The sequence below is a fragment of the Microtus oregoni genome, unplaced genomic scaffold, assembly GCF_018167655.1.
Source record: "Microtus oregoni isolate MIOR12 unplaced genomic scaffold, Mior012 000005F_ref0000423, whole genome shotgun sequence".
Classification (NCBI taxonomy): Eukaryota; Metazoa; Chordata; class Mammalia; order Rodentia; family Cricetidae; genus Microtus; species Microtus oregoni.
In genome coordinates this window covers 48,791,744-48,811,333 of record NW_024543064.1, presented here as the reverse complement: position 1 = coordinate 48,811,333, position 19,590 = coordinate 48,791,744, and the positions used below count along the sequence as shown (strand labels likewise).

General features: G+C 37.2%; 1 protein-coding gene across 1 annotated transcript in view; it reads right to left on the bottom strand.

Annotated features, from left to right (window-relative positions):
* Nucleotides 1-19,590, bottom strand: part of LOC121448926 (integrin subunit beta 3 binding protein) — a 46,309-nt gene that overhangs the window by 18,312 nt on the left and 8,407 nt on the right. Inside the window, exons 2-4 of the mRNA XM_041653212.1 lie at nt 15,746-15,788; nt 3,618-3,707; nt 3,055-3,190 (exon numbers count right to left, since the gene is read on the bottom strand). Of these exons, the coding sequence (XP_041509146.1) occupies nt 3,055-3,190; nt 3,618-3,707; nt 15,746-15,788 (269 nt within the window). The remainder of the gene's footprint in view (nt 1-3,054; nt 3,191-3,617; nt 3,708-15,745; nt 15,789-19,590) is intronic.

Genomic DNA, 19,590 nt, shown 5'->3' with positions numbered 1-19,590 from the left:
GCTGAATATTAAACAGGAAGGGAAAAACAGAAGGGTAGTAAGGAAAAGAAAGTATTTTGTTTCAGTTTTTCATTTCCTTTTTTTAAAAAAAAATCTTGACCAAAAGTTAATTTCTTGAATTTTGTACTATACTGAGTATATTCAGTAAAGTATACTCCAAAATCAAATAATAAAATTGCTTCCTTAACTTGTAATTCATGTCCCTATTTTATCCCCAGAAGCCAGTGACAGCCTAAATTATTTTACTAGAATTTTTATCAGGTGTTCAATGCTTTTCTAAATATTTGTATTATTGCATAATAATTAACCACATATTAGCCACTATGTGGGTCAATAAAAATCTTGGTTTTCTTAGCTCTTTAAGTACTTTTCAATTACTAAGTAGGACTTTAAATATCTCTCCAAATAACATTTTTTAGTTAATCATTCTCTTTTCTTCATTCCATTCTCTTTAAAAAGTAAACACAATACACGCCTGGCTCAGTGGTAAATACCTTTAACCCCAGCACTCAGGAAGCAGAGGCAGGTGGCTGAGTTCAAGGCCAGCCTTGTCTAGAGAGTGTGTTCCAGGCAACCAGGACTACACAAACAAAACCCTCCCAGAAAAAACAAAACAAAACACAAACAAACAAAAAGAGGGAACACAACACACAGCACATATTGGAGGACAATGGGGTCATATCAGCATTTTTCTTTCTAGATTATATACACATGTTTTAACACTTGTGCTCTTGACTTTTTTTTTTAAATACAACTTTACAAAACACCTATTATAAGTGTGTTATCATTGACTCTACACTGAGTTCAGAACTGTTTTTAAAGGTTCTGGCAGGAATCCAGGGAGCCTTTTCCTTACCTAAGGAAAACAGCTTTCAGTGGATAAGACTTGAAAGCACAATTATTGGTGATGATGACGATGGTTAACACATGGCACTTATTAGGGCCAGCTACTGTTTTAAAGAAGCTACACAAAATAATTCGTCTAAGCTGGGCATGGTGGTGCATGCCTGTAATCCCAGTACTTCTGAGGTGGGGGGAAGAAGACCAAAGAGTCAAAGTCAGCCCGGGCTCAGAATGACCAAGATGACAAAGGTGCTAAAACATGGAAGAAAAATGGTACTTGATGGATGAATGGCTTTTGTTCAGAAGATGGTTCAGTGTCATACAACTCTGACGATGTGAGTTCGGTCTCAGGAGTGTGTGGGGGTGCACATGTGTAACCTCCATACCTACAGGAGACAGGAGGCAGAGAGAGGAGATTGCTCTGAAACTCACAGGTCAGCTAGCTCAGAGAACACACCAGCAGCAGAAACAAGTGAAACAAGATGGAAGGCGAGAATTGACACTCAAAATTGCCCTCTGATCTCCACATTCGATCTGTGAGACTTGAACACAAGATGCAAAATCCAAGTATAAGGATTTGGGGTTTATTATCAAGTATAATGAGGAGCAAGTAGAAATAAATTGTTTTCTAAATGTTATTTAAATTTCCTGTTCAAGTTTGAACAATATTTTAAAAGGGGGAAATAGAAAAGGAGGTCATGATCTCATCTGAATTTTAAATTACTTTGTTTTATTTTATAACTTGGAACTTATGATATCTGATAATGATTAGGCTTTTTTATTTCTAAAACATTCAGAAGACATATTAGTATTGAGAGTATGATTACAAATGATGTGAATTAATTCAGGACCTTAACAAAGTTTCATATGTGATATGTGTGTATATGTATATATATATACACACATATACTCATACATACATATCTATCAGAGTAAATTAAACACATATGTCCACTTTAATTAATAACCAAAGTGAACCAGTAATCACCACATAAGTCAAAAAGTAGAATATTGCCAACACCTCAGAAACCCTTGCAGTTTGACTTTTTTATAAAAGAGCATACTTAGTACCTATAATGTGACAATTACCCATATAAATGTCAAGTGAAATCATGTGACCAATCTTTTTATGGGCAAAAGGAATGTTCCCTTAAGTCCTTACTTAATTTCAATATGGAAATTGAGTATGCACCAATTTAACATCTACTGAGATTTTCATACAGAGATATGCAATCTCTAAGCTTTTATTTTTTAATTAAGAAGCTATATCAGGTATATAAAACTATAGAACTTGAGAGAAATGTATAGATTTTCATAAGTTTTGTGGAAACAAACATAATATTAATAGCTTTAGGATAAAACACTTGATTAAACTAAAATTAAAGACACTCAATAGCTTAATATCTAAATACCTTAATATCTTAGGTAAAATGAGGACAATTTCTTTATACATTCTAGTATATGCTTAACATCCAATAAATGTTAAACAATAAAATATAAATTAGGCTAACCACAGCATAAATACATTTTATTAAATTTGAGCTTATTTAAAATTTTATATTACAGAAAATGACATCACCGATTCATGACATTTTACAATATAAAAAAAATTAAGCATATGAAATTGAGACTTGTGCCTTTAAATATAGATCTTAGCAGCAAACTACTAGAGAATAACAAATATAAATGTCAGAATTAAATGAAGAATATTTTAAAATAATTTTACATAAAAATTAGGTTATTATTATTTTATGGCTGAAATACAATAAGTGTAAACTATGTAAACATATACTAAATGTGGGTAAAGCTAAATGGACAATATGGATAAGAATAACATTTAGAAGTACCCCTCTTAAACCGCAGCGTGGCAACACCTGAGTTATATGCCCTTTAATTTATGCACATAATGGATAGCTTGTTAAGGGCATATCTGTAACCATTATAATTGATAGTAGCTGAAGGCAGTCAGGCCATAACTTCTGTTTAATGGATGGAATAGTAAGGGAACAGCAGCAGCATTTTAAAATAAGTGCCTACAAAGTTTACATTTATGTCCAAAGTAACATTTCACTCTAGCCTTTTCTATGTTAAATTCCTTGAGAAGAGAGAAAACCCAGCTGCAACAAGAGCTATATATCACTAAATCAAAATCTTGATTTAACCAATAACTAGAAGAATCTTACCATAAGTGGAAAAGAATGTTCAACTAACCATTTGATGGTCTGTTTCCGCACTCTTGTTCTTTGGGGGTTGTAGAAGAAGAAAATGGGCTCATTTGATAAGTTCCAGTTGTTGGAGAATAAGTTGTAATACTTTTCTTCCTTCTGCATTTTGAAGGACTAAATGACTAGAAATAAATAATAATTTTGACGAGAAGTACTTACATTTAGTTACAGATCTTTGAAAATACCTTAAGTAACTCAGGAAAATGCAAATTAATACAACCTTCCTTGTTCTTTCTTTCAGGTGTTGAATGTATTTATCACCTTCAAAGTGAACATTATTCCTCTCAAATGAGGTAGATATTTCAGATCTCTACAATAATTAGGGCATCTCAATTTGATATTTATGAAAATTTGACATGAAACATTACTAACTGCTGCTATGTATTCCAACGGTGAGAGATGAGGACTCTGGCCAGCACATTCTCATTGCTAATACGCAATATATAATGTGGAGTGTAATTATGGAGCCAGACCTGGAAACTCTCAGCAGTGCTTGTTACTAAAGCCACAAGGAAATTCTAGGAAAGCTCGGTGCTCTCCTCAGCTTACCCGCAGTCTTCTGTCAGTGTTCTGTCTTAAGGTCTGCCACTTGTACCCTGATGGAGGAAGGTCATTGGCCAATAAAGAAACTGCTTGGCCCTGTGGGTGGAGTAAACAGAACAAAATGCTGGGAGGAAGAGGAAGTGAGGTCAGAGTCTCAACAGCTCTGCTCTCCGGAGCAGACGCCTCAGCAGAGACGCCATGCCCTGCTCCCTGGCAGACACACGTGATGAAGCTCGGACCCAGGATGGACTAGGCTAGAATCTCCCCGGTAAGCGCACCTTGGGGTGCTACACACAGATGATTAGGAATGGGCTAAATTAATATGTGAGAATTAGCCTAGAAGAGAATGGGCCAAGCAGTGATTAAAAGAATACAGTTTGTGTGTTGTTATTTCGGAGCATAAGCTAGCCATGTGGGTGGCCGGGTGTGGGGGACGCAGCCCTGCCGCCCCATATTACTACAGTACCCTCTGGAGCACTTGCCTGAACTACGCAACTTCCTGCAGCTTCCTCCTTTATATTCTTCTAAGTGGTATGCATTTTCATAATATTGCACATTTTTGTCTAACGCATCAGAATTTGTTCCTGAAAATTAATATATTTTTGTACGCTAGAGAACATAAACATGTATAAGGGATGACTTAAAAGGAAAAGTTGGTCCTTCTGCTCTACTCAATATACTCATTTGTTCACCTACAATTTCTATTAGTAGATTATGAACATGTGGGTCTCTAATCAGTCTACTATCTTAGCTTGGAATGTTATCTCTTATCTTCCCCAACTATTTTTTCTTTAGTGTTGGTCTCCAACTCATCATCTGCTTTCTCTAAATATCTGCTATCACACTATTGTTTGTTCCTAGATTCCTCGAAGCCTTGTTTTCTATGGTGGTTACTTATTATCACCTAACTAATGTGTATAAGGAAACATAATGAGGGACTAGGAAGCTAAATCAGCACAAGACCTGAGTTCAGATCTCCAGAATCTATATGAAGGCAGATGAATAAAACCCATCTGTAATCCCAGCACTCTTATGGCAAGATGGTAGATGGAGACATGAGGATCCTGCATAAGAATCTAAGTTCAGATTCCCATAGTCCACATAAAGCCAGACCTGATAGCACAAGTCTGTCACCCTAGTTCTTCTCTAGCAAGATGGATGGTAGAGATAGCAGAATCTCTGTGGGTCAGCTAGGCTGGCAAACAGTCACCTAAGGGAATCAGTCTCAAGCAAGGTAGTATGTTGTGGCACATTATTTTAATTATGTAAAGATGTGTTGTATTTGTTTACCTAGTAAAGATGTGTTGCATTTTTTTTTACCCTGCCTGCCTAAGGCACCTGATTGGTTTAATAAAAAGCTGAATGGCCAATAGCTAGGCAGTAGAGGTATAGGTGGGGCTGGCAGACAGAGAAAGTAAGTAGGAAGAGGAATCGAGGCTTGAGAGAAGAAAGAATGAGGAAAAAATGCATCCACAGCTGTGTCACCTTTAAAAGTAACCTTGGTATTTGTTCTAGAAACTATGGGATAAACAATTTTTATAGTTAACATTTTAAATGATATATATTTGTTTGGGTGGAACAAAAGGCATTTATTTCCTATATCCACAATAGCCAAAATTGTTACAGCATCTTTTAAAAAAATCCAACACTTGTAGCATTTTATCTCTAATGCAGTCCTTCCTGCGGGATGAAAGGGTTCTAAGTCTCTCTACCAGGTAGTTACCATTACCTCTTCATCTTGAGTTTTCACCTGTTTGTGTGTATTTGGTCATAAACGATGACATTTTCCCAAGCCCTAGTCAACTTCTCCAAGAATTTATTGCCCAGAATGATTTCACTGTGTATGTACAAGGAATGAAAGTTACTTCCCTATTGTACATTTATGTCCATCTGTTTTCCTGTTTTCACCAAAAATTATTTTATCCAATTGCCAAATGTCTAAACACTGCAACTGTAGATAATATATTTCTTCTTGAAAACAATTTTATAGCTTTCAGGAAAACTCCCCCTCCCCAATCTCTGTGTTTCATACCAAGAATTTCCTCCTCTCTTCTCCCCTCTTCTCAGTCACTTCTGTTCCTTAAAAGGGAAATATTTATAACTACCATACACAGAGAGGAAACTAAAACTCTACTTTTGCCTACTCTCTAACTGGGACTTCCTCCAGCAATCACACATCTTAGTATATTGGCATATCGTGTGCATAAACTTCCCCAAATGCTTCTTTCCCTCAGTTTCACCACGATCTTCTAACTTTTAACCTGTTAAGATTCAGAAAAAACAATCCTAGGATCCTAAGAACTCCATTCTACCTTCCTCCAAGCTCTGAGGGACTTACACATTACCTCTGATAATGGGAAGAGATTGAGAGAGACTGAGTTACTAATTACGAGGTCAGCAAGAAGAGGGTCATTTATTGATCCTTTCAGAAAAAAGGAAAGAAAAGGTGAGAGGATTAGAGTCAGCTAGAAAAGGCAAAGGATTCAGGATGCAAACAAAATGCAGTAGATACTAACCCACTTCTATAATAATTTATGCCTGCTTCAGATATTTACTGATACCTTAGAAATATTTAACACTACCATTAAACAAAGACTGTGTTCTAAGATTCAGATTATCATCAGTCCCATTGCTACTACTGTACTTTCCGTTAAGAGGTCAAACCTTTTATCTTAGCAAAACTAAAATTTGAGCATAGATCTTTCTGCTAAGAAAAAAAAAATCAATGCTCTCTCTATAATTTCCAATAGATAAGGCATTTGCCTTTGATTCTCTTCATGAATTGTAGCTTGCTTTGTCACCTTGTTAAAATCATGTTCAACCAAAAAGGTGCCTGCATATTATTGATTTTGTACCTCTTATAAACGGTCTAGAAAGTACTAACTAAGGGTTCTTTTAGAGTGAAATATGGGATATAAAAGTATTATTATGAACTATTAGCTGCTATCACTAGGATACTTAAAACAGGTATTAGAGGTATCCAGATAACCAGAGAAGAGCAGCTGAAGGCAGATCAGTCTTTGGTCTCTTTTCCCTTTTAAAATAGGTTCTTTCTTACTAACCCAGGTTGGTCTTGAACTTATGACCTTCACTCAGTGCTGGGATTACAAGTGTATTACCATGCCTCGGCAGATAATTATTATTAAGCTTACTCTGATTGATAAGGCTATTGGAATGTCCCACCTATGATATAATTATGGCATACTACCAGTACTAATCTGGAATTTATATTAGGAAACTCCAAAAACTGATTGTGTTGGGTGATTTTCATTTTGGATCTACCATTTCTGAGCTGTCATAATGACTACTCTTAATGGTACTAGAGACACTGAGATTTTGTTGTTGCTTTTACAGTAGCTACAGGGAACAAAAGAACTTTGCACTTACTTAGTAATCTTATAGGGATAACAGGGAAAGAATATGAACACACATGCATATAAAGGGAATGGGTGGGCATGGCGGCACACACCTTTAATGCAAGCACTGGAAGGAAGAGGTAAGTTGACTTCAAGGAATTAGAGGCCAGTCTGCTGGTCTACACAGTGAGTTTTAGGACAGTCAAGTAAGACCCTGTCTCAATATGTGTGTGTGTGTGTGTGACCAATATATTAGGTTTATGGTGACAGAAACATTCTACCACTCGATAAGGTGTTTAATACATAGGATACATACATTGTTAAAAAACATTAAATGTGCACCCAAGACCCACACATTTAATTATATATAAACTTAACATTAAAAATTTTAAAGGAAAAAAACCTTTGGCTGAAGAAGATGGTATACTGTACTTATTTATTTTGTTTGTGACACAGGATCTCACTTTGTAGCACAGTCCAGACTGGACTCACCACACAGCTCAGGTCACTTCCAACTCACAGAAATCCTGTTTGCTTCAGTCTGCCCAGCGCTGGGACGAGTGACCGGCACTACCATGCCTGTCTAGATACATTTCTTTTAAATCTGCAGTAGTCTTCTGCAACTTATTTTATTTCTTACAGTTACTTACTTAGTTTGTGTGTATGACTTCCAGGATGTTTTCCTTATAGCATGTAGATTCCAGACATGCAGCTTCATTCATAAACCTTAGCTACAAGAACCCTCTGCTGAGCCATCTTGCTGGCCCATCTTCCACAATTTTAAAGAGACTAGACTGCCATCTTTAATTTGAAAGGCACTGCAGCACCACAAATAATACATATTCCAATACCATTACTATCTCACACTACAAATAATACATATTACTATACCATTACTATCTCTCACTACAAATAATACATATTACTATACCATTACTATCTCTCACTACAAATAATACATATTCCTATACCATTACTATCTCACACTACAAATAATACATATTACTATACCATTACTATCTCACACTACAAATAATACATATTACTATACCATTACTATCTCACACTACAAATAATACATATTCCAATACCATTACTATCTCACACTACAAATAATACATATTCCTATACCATTACTATCTCACACTACAAATAATACATATTACTATACCATTACTATCTCACACTACAAATAATACATATTACTATACCATTACTATCTCACACTACAAATAATACATATTACTATACCATTACTATCTCACACTACAAATAATACATATTACTATACTATTACTATCTCACACTACAATCCTCAGGGAAAGTTGTTTTTAAAGAAATATGTCCATGGTTATTTCTAATCATACTTTCATAGATCCTTTTATTTTTTCAGAATGTCATTCAATTTCATTCAATACATTGTTTACTTACTGAAGTATGATTTAAACAAAATGAACTGATCTTCGTTTGACTTGATGAGCTCTGACATTATTTACCGATGTGCCTCTACCTGAGCTATGCATGCTCGTCATACATTTCCTTCTGCTCTTTCCTTTTAGTTTAAGTCCAAGCCCAAGGCAACCACTCTCTAACTCCAAAACCCACACATAGCTGCTGCCTCTTGAACCTCAAGTATATGAAGCATACAACCTTCTTTTGCTTAACATGTTTTTGAGATCACCTCTGTTGTTGTATATCTTAATAGTGCACTTTCATTGTTTGCTGGTATTCCTTTGTTTAAATAGGCCATAGTTTGCTTTTCCATTTTCTTCTTCCAGTTTGAGAATATTAGGAATTCAGTTATTAAGGGCACTCTTCTACCTGGCTTTTTGTGTATCCATCATTTCTACTTCTTTGGGGATCGCTAGGTCACAGGATAGATATGGGCTTAGCTTTAAATATATAAAGTAAGAGTTTGACAACTTCCCAAAATGTGTGAATCACTTTATCTTCCATCAATATCTAAGTTTCAGCTCTCCTCATTTTCACCAGCCTGTTTGCTTGTGTGCTTGCCTTGTCATGCTAGTGATGTTAGAGAAACACAAAATTCCCTTTTGCTGTCCTTTACTCTCAATTCTAGTTGGAGGAATAGTCGTACTCCTTTGTGGCTTTACACCTGCTCTCTGACAATCTGTATCTGTCAACTTTTCATATGTTAATTATTTATTTAAACTCTTTTTTGTTAAGTGTTTTGATGGACCAACCTGACTCCATGTTAAGATTAAAAGCCACCTGTTACAAGGTCAAAATAACCCATTCCTGTTTTCTGTAGAACTTAGGTTTGACCAGGTCTTGACCCATTTTCTGGAATTTGACATGTTCCATAACCAATACCCTGACCTCCACTCTGATAAGGTGTTCTGCCAAACAAGTTTTGAGACATTTTTCCAAGTTCCTATGTAACCAAAATTCCCCTGGAAATCCTGCAACCCTTGAAAACTGTCTAGTCTTGCAATTTCTTTTGGCTATATAAACCCCATCTTCTCCTGTGTTCAACGCTATTTTCTCAAAGCTTTAGGGAGCTGATAGCCCTGTCTGATTAGCATAATTTGGCCAAAGAATTTGGGCAATGGTTTTTACTCTTTTTCAGTGGGAATTAAAAGTTTGTTCGTGTTTTTCATTTTTTCTATTTAGTTCTTATTTCTATAGTTTGCACTTTTGTCAGATACATGCATGACAAATATATTCTTCTCAATTCATAGCTTGCCTGCTTATTTTCTTTCATTTCTTTTTAATTTTGAAACTTTTTATTTTAAACTTTATTATAAAACAAAAATACACTTCAAATTTAAAAATCACTGGAATTTATTCAGTTTTTAATGTGATCTTCCAATCAGAAGAAAAAAATTAATTTTTAATAAAGTCTAATTCATTAACTTTTCTTTTATAAATATAACTTTTTTATGCATTGAGAAATTTTTGGCTCCTGTAAATTCACAAAGATGGTTTCTTATATTTTCTCCCAAAGACCTTACACTTTTGTGTAATTTTAAGACTATCATGCTGGGCCTGATGGCCCACACCTTCTCAGCACTCAGTAAATAGAGGTCAGTGAATCTGAGTTTGAGGCCAGTTTGGTCTACAGAGTGAGTTTCAGGACAGTCAAGGTTACACAGAGAAATTTTGTCTTGGGAAAATAAAAGATTATGGTTATTCCTGGAAGAAATTTTATATAGTAAGTCAGATATCAGGTCAGTAAATGATTTTGCTTAATAAGTTTACAGGGTAAAGAGATGGCTCAGTGTTAAGACCACATATTACTCCTGCAGAGGGCCTGAGTTTAGTTCCCTGTACCCACAAAGGGCAGCACACAATCTGGCTTCCAAGGGCACTTACATTTACGTGTGCATACCCCCCCAAACATATAATAAAAAAAGAAAGTAAATCTTTCCTTTATTTCTTTTTTCCTATTTTTATTGAACTATATATTTTTCTCCACTCCCTTCCCTTCCTCTCCCCTTCCCTTGTACCATCTTCCATGGTCCCCATGCTCCCAATTTACTCAGGAGATCTTGTCTTTTTCTACTTCCCATGTAGATTAGATCCATGTATGTCTCTCTTAGGTTAGGGTCCTCTTTGTTGCCTAGGTTCTCTGGGATTGTGAATTGTAGTCTGGTTTTTCTTTGCTTTATATCTAAAAGCCATTTATGAGTGAGTACATATGATATTTGTCTTTCTGGGTCTGGGTTACCTCACTCAATATGATGCTTTCTAGATCCATCCATTTGTGAAACTAAATCTTTTTAAAATTTTTTTCCCAAATGGAATCAGTTTATTAAAGACTTTTTATACTGAATGAACATAATATTTTGAAATATTTAATAAATTTAGACAGTTATTAAAGTTAACATAAACCAAAATTTTCAAGAGAAAAGAGTCTAGCGATATTTAAGCCATGGTACGTGGAAGGAGCGATATTTAAGCCATGGTACGTGGAAGGAGCACCCCCAGGCAGCCTGCTGGGGACTCATACAATGACCAAAGGGAAAGCAGCCATGGTACGTGGAAGGAGCACCCCCAGGCAGCCTGCTGGGGACTCATACAATGACCAAAGGGAAAGCAGCCATGGTACGTGGAAGGAGCACCCCCAGGCAGCCTGTGGGGGACTCATACAATGGTTCTGCTGCTCTGCACTTTCGTGACTGTGCTCACGTCATTTGTTTGACTTGAGTTTCTCCTCTTATCTAGCATGGTGAATAAAGTGGGAAGAGTAGGTAGGGAGGAGGCAGCTGGCAATGCCATGTGTCTCAGGCAAGGCTGCATGGCATTGCTCTCTGTTCTAGCTTGGTGAGGAGAAGAGGTGAAGGCAAAGGAATTCCAACTGTGTCATTCAAACACGAGAGACAGAGTAGAGTCTGTGGAAAATCTCCCCAGAACCAACACACTTTGGCTGAGGTTCTAGTCCCATAATCTTTAGCACTCTTTGTGTGTGTGTGTGCGTGTGTGTGTCTGTCTGTCTGTCTGTCTTGGAATTGTGAAGTTATTTTCCCTTTCAGGGATATACTTTCTCTGACACAACAAAAAGGGTAAGCATAAAGCCAGGCTAATGGACTTAATTCTCACGTCACTGCATCCTGAGGAGGGAATCTCTTAGATAGACTGAGGCAAGGACAGAGACGGTTAAAGCCTTTTTTTTTTTTATTTTTTTGTTTAAACCGAAAAAGGGGAAATGATGGAGGAAGGTCATTGGTTAAATAAAAAGAAAGTGCTTGGCCCTCATTAGTTAGAAGATAGGTGGGAGGAGTAAACAGAACAGAACGCTGGGAGGAAGAGGAAGTGAGCTCAGACTCCACAACTCTCCTCTCGGGAGCAGAAGCCTCAGAGAGACGCCATGCTCCCAGGCAGACGCACACGATGAAGCTCCGACCCAGGATGAACATAGGCTAGAATCTTCCCGGTAAGCGCACCTAAGGGCGCTACACAGATGACTAGAAATGGGCTAAATTAATATGTGAGAATTAGCCTAGAAGAGGCTAGATAGAAATGGGCCAAGCAGTGATTAAATGAATACAGTTTGTGTGTTGTTATTTCGGGCATAAGCTAGCCAGGCAGCTAGGGTGCTAGGGACGCAGCCCCGCCGCCCTTATTACTACAAGACAGGAACTGACCTGAGCACTGAGTGTGACAGGCAATAAGGGAACTGGAGATGTACAACTCCAGAGTTTACTGCCACCTACCTGGGCCACTGTGACATAATTTGTTATTTGGAAAACACCTTGGTTTTGACTTTCTTCAGGAAGTCAAATGAACCCGACATATGCAAATGACATACTCTGTATATTTAAATATAAACATTTTAAATTTGCATATGTTAATAAAAGGGTTTTTATTTCTGTACTGCGTATTCAGATACACAAGCAATCATGGACTATCTGGCAGCAGTGTAAGGTCTGAACAGCAGGCATACATTTTTCTCTTATCTTATTCCTCAAGAACAGGGACTTGAGACATACAGTCTACTTAACTGTCAGACTTTCTCCAGGAAGAGCTGACTTTTCTACCAGTGTCTTTTTGAAATGTTTCTCATTTAAGAATGTTTCATGAGGGCCTTTCTTTTCATTTTTATTATGTGTGTGTAGATGTGTGGGCAGACATATATGTAAAGATCAGAGGGCAACTTTGTGGAGGGGTGGAGGTGAATGTCTCTCTACAACTCTCCATGGGTCCCACAGATGGAACTTAGTTCAGCAGGCTTGTGTGGCTAGCACCTTAGTATGTGGAACCATCTCACCAGCCCCAGATTTGGTTTCAGTAGGCAGGCAAAATGACTTAGTCTCCTTCTATTGGGAAACTGGACGTGAGTATAGACAGGAATGTGGTGGGGATAGGTGACAGCTGACGCCAGGGCCAGGAGAAGGACCTTGAAAGGAAGTCAGGTTACTTGTAACAAAGGATCCCTACTGCAAACCTCCAATTCTAGGGAACATAACTTGTGTCACGTGCCAGAAACATCGTTCACTGTGAATCAGTTACGGCTGCCATGTACAAAGATTATCTGTATGAAAACAAAACAAACCAAAACAAAAAGCAAAAACAAACCTCTGAGTTGGTAAGCATAGATTTTTGGAATGCTAGCTGAACACACAGGAAATACCTGGCCGCAAATCAGCCATCAAATAAGCACATCTCAGTGACAGTCCCTCAAGCACCCATCTGTGCTGCTCTCCACATGAATACACGAAAACACTTAACCTTTCAAAATTCTGGGCTTTTGGCTCCTCCAACGACCCATTAGTGAGGATTTTTCTCAGTATCTGCAGCCAGTGATCTACACTGCTGCAGAGGTAAATGTGACATTATTGTAACATCACTGTGAACCTACATTACTGAGCTGAAACAGGACACACGCGTTGAACACACTGAGGGATGTGTGTGTGATCAGAGATGTGTGCGTGATCAGGGATGTGTGCGTGATCAGGGATGTGTGCGTGATCAGGGCTGTGTGCGTGATCAGGGCTGTGTGCGTGATCAGGGCTGTGTGCGTGATCAGGGCTGTGTGCGTGATCAGGGATGTGTGCGTGATCAGGGCTGTGTGCGTGATCAGGGCTGTGTGCGTGATCAGGGCTGTGTGCGTGATCAGGGCTGTGTGCGTGATCAGGGCTGTGTGCGTGATCAGGGCTGTGTGCGTGATCAGGGATGTATGCGTGATCAGGGCTGTGTGCGTGATCAGGGCTGTGTGCGTGATCAGGGCTGTGTGCGTGATCAGGGCTGTGTGCGTGATCAGGGCTGTGTACATGATCAGGGATGAGTGCATGATCCCAGACAGAAGACCAAGAAAGGGAAGATGGAAGTGTCCGTCGAGATGACTTAGGAACTTTAACATAGAAACACAAAAAATTATCTGAAGAGGGTCACGGGACTGGCCAAAAGACAGAGAAAAATATAACTTCATGTTTATTGCTAGAAATCCAAAAGGAGCATTTAAGTTTTTTGACTGGTGCTGCTTAATCTACTGACTTTGGAGAAATGAAACAGGTCTTAAGGAAATATAAATGAATGACTATATCAAATCCCCAAGACATACAACTGGCCCAGATTAAATCATGAACAACTAGAAAATATGAATAAATCAATGGCAAGTAAGGAAATATTAACTGAGTTAATATTCAAGACAGTTGGTTTAAAAGTACAGACCCAGGCCGGGCCGTGGTGGCGCACGCCTTTAATCCCAGCACTCGGGAGGCAGAGGCAGGAGGATCTCTGTGAGTTCGAGACCAGCCTGGTCTACAAGAGCTAGTTCCAGGACAGGCTCCAAAACCACAGAGAAACCCTGTCTCGAAAAACCAAAAAAAAAAAAAAAAAAAAAAAAAAAAGTACAGACCCAGGCCAAATACAATAATGTGTTCTTCTAACACTGGGTATTTCTTGTGACCCTGACCTAGACACATCCTCATATGAAGAAAACCCAGGTGGAAAGTTGGTCTCCCAAAGAACAGGTCTGGGGCAGGAAAGATGGTACTTGACCGAAATACCGTTCTGACGGAAGAGACAAATGCAGATCCACGGTCACAGCTGCACTCCACAGACAAGCTGGATAATGGTACTCTAGATTGCTGATTACACCTTCATGACGTTTTTAGTGCCACTGCAGGATTTTCCATCTTTGTACCAAATATATATATATATATATATATATATATATATATATATATACACACACACACACACACACACACACACCCAGGAAGGTTCTTAAATGATGATATTATTTTTTGCTAAAACCAATGAGTCTTTCAAAAAGTACCCCCTGCCCCCCCGCTCTACAAGACAGGGTTTCTCTGTGTAGTCCTGGCTGTCCTGGAATTCCCTCTGTAGAGCAGACTAAACTCAAGAGATCCAACTTCCCCTGCTGCCTGAGTGCTGGGATTAAAAGCCTGCGCTACCATTTCTTAAAATGGCAGTCTCATGGAATTTTTAAGAGCCCAATTATTGACTAGCAATTTGATTTAATTTCTTTACTTACCAATTACTTACATTTAACATTAGAGAAGTCATAAGTATGTCAGTCAATGTTTGTATCTACATTCATAATTGGTATGGAATGACTGATTATAAGATAACATGTGCTAACATATTGGCACCGGGAATATTCTATGAGTAGATTTAGAAAATTATACCAATAGTATAACTTTATTTTTTATTGTGATTAACATGGTATATTTTATTATACTGACAGTACTCTGTCATTTACTCTATGCCAGCATAATTGAGGCAAATTATTACTTTTTGATATGACAATGCCACTAATGTTTTGATATTACTTTAGTAGGTTATAATATATAGATTAAAATACTGCTATTATTCATATTGCTTTTTATACATTAGAGACATATATTCTTATACATTAGAAACATATATTCTATCTATATATAGAGAGGTGGCAAACTTCTGTTAACTAATATCTACTACATTATTTTTATAAAGGTTACTAAATAATTTGCTTCTCACATGTCTATCTCAAGCTGACCAGAAATTTTGGATTAAAAAATATTTTATATGCAGACAACACTGTATTAATGACAACTGTGTCATGTTTTTGATACATGTTATACCTATTAAGGTAAATCAATAAGCAAAAGTTAAAAACAGTCATAACCATGCAATCACGTGCTACTCTCTCTCATTCTCCTATCTCCCCCCTCCCCATGTAACCCAGGTGACTACATAGCTGAGGACTATCTTGAACTCAGGATACTACTGTCTCCACCCAACATGTACTAGGATTATAGGCATGTGTTAACAGCAGGCTGCAATCACAATTCAAAAACTAATATTTACCTTTTTCACAAACAGATCATCCAATTTCAGTGATCTTCTAGCTCTGTAAACAAAATAGTTAAAGAAATTTTAGATTTGGCATGCTTTATTTTAGGTTGATATTTTAGGATAAAATAGAAATAATTGAGTCCAAGTTATTTTTACCAACTAATTTTTATATTGCTTGTTAAAGATAAATGCCACATGAAAAAATTAATTACGATGATAAATTTGGATATCTTAACATTTTTATTTGATCAGTTTATTTCTAGTAGCATATTTTAACATAGGGTCATAATTAAGCATTCAAATGAACCAGATAGATAGATAGATAGATAGTAGAGAGCGAGAGAGAGAGAAAGCTTATATACACATACTACCATAAAATTTAAATAGTACTGGGTACTGAAACCAGACTTTGTGCTTGTTAGGTAAGAGCCCTACCACTAAGCTATATCCCCAGACTAGTTTTTACTATAGAAAAATTTTAGTAAAAAAATAAGTTGTCTGCATAAAAATATTGAGGAAAAATTATACTTAATAGTAAAATAATCTAAGTATCTTTGATAGAGACAGTGAAAAAAAATCTGCCATTTGCTGGAACCGAGTGCTAAGTGGTGCAGGTATTTGTATGGTAAGGTTTTGCACATTATCCTAGCATCGGACATGATTCAGGGCGAGCAGACTACGACTGATCTGGGGAACAGATGCTGCATGTCTTTACAAGTCCCCAATCCATAAGAAACTATTCTTTGTTTCCTTCACTACACTGATTCAGAAACGTGCCAGGCTCTGTGCGTAAAATCTGTTCTGCTAAATGGGATGCCCAGCTGTTGGTGGCAATGTTTAGAAGGGAAAGTTGAATATTTATAATACTTTATCTGTACAGCTGCCTTCTAAAGAGCAGTCATCAACATTTTATTGATTGCAGACTGAATGCTCAAAGGAGAAAAAGGTCAATATAAATTAAAACTGGCTTTCCAACGCAGTATTAAAAGTACTTCTTGACTTCTGAGACAGAATTACTTCAAGTATTAGAAAATTAGAGCATTTTGTAAAAGATTGTGTTATATTCTGTTTTATAGAACCTCTCCTAAAAATATCGATCTTAGAAAATTGCGAGAGCATTTTTCATTGTTTTTAAATGCTATGACATTAGCTTCTATAAGAACACAAAGCTTGTCCTGATACTGCTCAAAATATTATTGCTACATTATCATCGGCTAATTCTTAGAAAAAGTAATTCTGGGTTCAGATTAGATAAAAAGTAGATCTATAAAGCCAAGGAAATGTTAAACTTTCAAGAAAGTGAGTTAAAATAGGCTGCAATCTATTTATGCTTGTTTAGAACCTAAAGATGGGATTTACTGAAGGTGAGAAGAGTAGCGAGTAAATTGGTAATAAGTAAGAAGATTTAATAGGCAACAGGAGAAAACATCTGAGAAATGACTTAGTTCAGCCTATAGAGAAGTTGTGCAACTTGCTCAATGTTACATGTTCTCAGAGAGGGAATCTCAGATCTATGGTAAGGCATTATGGGCGGGGGGAACTTCTCCCATGCTAAGACACTGGAATTTTTTCTGGACCTCATAGCCAAAGACAGAATTACATCTTGAGGACCGCTATCCTATTGTGTACTCAGCCTGTCTGTTCAGCTTGCAAATGCCTTACATTTCCCATATAATCAACGTTTACAACAAAGCTAATGTATAATTAGAATCTTAAATTATGTACTCTTCCATGCCCCTGCCCCAGAGTAATGCATGTTTGTTCCTATAATCATTTGCTGGAAACAGCACATAGGCTAAAAGCAGTCTTAGGAATGAATATCCACCACAAATGTTGCAAAATAAACAATGATGCTTGTAATGCTGTTTCTTATCTGGGTCATTTGGGGTCAGTAGAAGTCAGTGACTTAAATACCTTATAAAAACTGTTAAAGATTTCTGTGACATATCCCTTATTTCTTCCTCATATGATACTTTTTGTGCTGCTCAACAAATACAAAACAAAGACCTCTATTAGGAACAGACACAGACTCATAAGACAGTCTTTAGGCAGGCACAGATTCAGACTCATAGACAGCGAGGACAGAAGACACTGGATGGTGAAGTGCAGAACTCAAATCGGGTTTGTTATTGATCAGATGACATGAAGGAGATGTGCTTGGATTTCTTTCCTTAAGGCAACACTGATGCATTATTGTGTCTCAAAGTTTATTATTAATGCGTTCACAACTAATCACATAGGTCTTGAATTGAGAGAAAAATTACAGATCACTTAAAGAGCAAACTTACTAGAATTTATGATAATTTATCCTTATCTTTCAATCATAATTGGACACACTGTTATCAATTACGCAGGTATTCCTTCACCCATGAACAACTGATATAAGAGGATGAAATGATGCTAAATGAATTACTCTTGAGTCAAAAGGAACAGAGCAGAAACAGATGATACTTAAGGAAGAACAGGTAAAACTTGACTAGACACAGGGATCTTTCTGGACGTTCTAAAATTGTAACTGGTTCTTAAGGCTATTATCTTTTTAAAAGTAAATAAACCAAACAACAACAACAACAAAACCCCATGCAAACAAATCAGATGCTACATGCCTATAACTGCAACATTCGGGAGGCTGTGGCAGAGGATGCAGAATTTAAGGCCAGGATGGGCTACATAGCAAGACATTGTTGCAAAAGAAAGCAAGGAAGATTAGAAAAAATGGACAAAGGATTTGAACACATATTTCTCCAAAGATACAAAAATGGCCAACAAGCACGTGAAAAGATGGTCAGTAGTTACTAGGGGATCCACATCAGAACCCCGAGGCTCTACATGCTACTAAATACTACTAGTACAATGGCATTAGAGGAAAACAAACAAAATACAAAATAAGCAGTATGGCAAGGATGCAGGGAAGCAAGAACCCAGGCACACTGATGATGAGAACGTAAACCAGCAGAGCACTATTGAAACAATACAGTTTCTCAAAACAGTAAAGACAGAATTACCATATTCAAGGACTCCAACTCCAAAATGAATGGAAACCAGGACATGAATGGGCATGCATAAAACAATGCTCATGGCAGCATTGTTAAGATGGCAGAAGTAGCCCGAGTGGCTGGTGATAGATGAATTAATATACAAAACGTGGTATATACATATGTCGATATTAGTCAGCTTTAAAAGTGAAATATGATTTCAGGCCTGACTACTTTGTTTTGGATAACAAATTATGGAGTGCATCTTTGGGGGAGGCTAATTCTCCTTCACTGGTCACTAGCTGCCTGTAGTAAGCCACATTAGACAGACTGAGCAGTTGTATTTATATGTATGAGTAAGTACCAATAATGACCAAAGAAAAACAGGCTACCAATTTGAAAGGGAGTGAAGGGGGAATAGGAAAAGTTGGGGGGAAGTGGTATATTATATTTTTATTAAAATATTGATAAAAACAAAAAACAATGAAAAAGAACTTTGACACTTATTACAATATAGATGATCCCTGAAGACATTACCTTAAGTAAAATAAGACAGTTACAAAACTGTGAAATTTTTATTCATATGATAGTAGTCAAATTCAGGGACATGATGATCAAATGTGGAGGTTTGTGGGCTAGAGGCAGAAGGAGTGGGTAATTGTCTAATTAGAACACAGTTTTAGTTTCACAAGATGAAGATGGTCTAGAGATAGAGTGCGGTAATGGTTACACAATGGTCTAGATGTATTCTCACATAAGTGTAGTCTCATAACTGCAGGTGACTGCTCATTTTCCATCTTCTCGAATTTCCACCTACTCCCATAGCTTGACTATTTTATCCCATTTTTAATTGTACTAGATTTAGATGTGCTTAACTGCCAG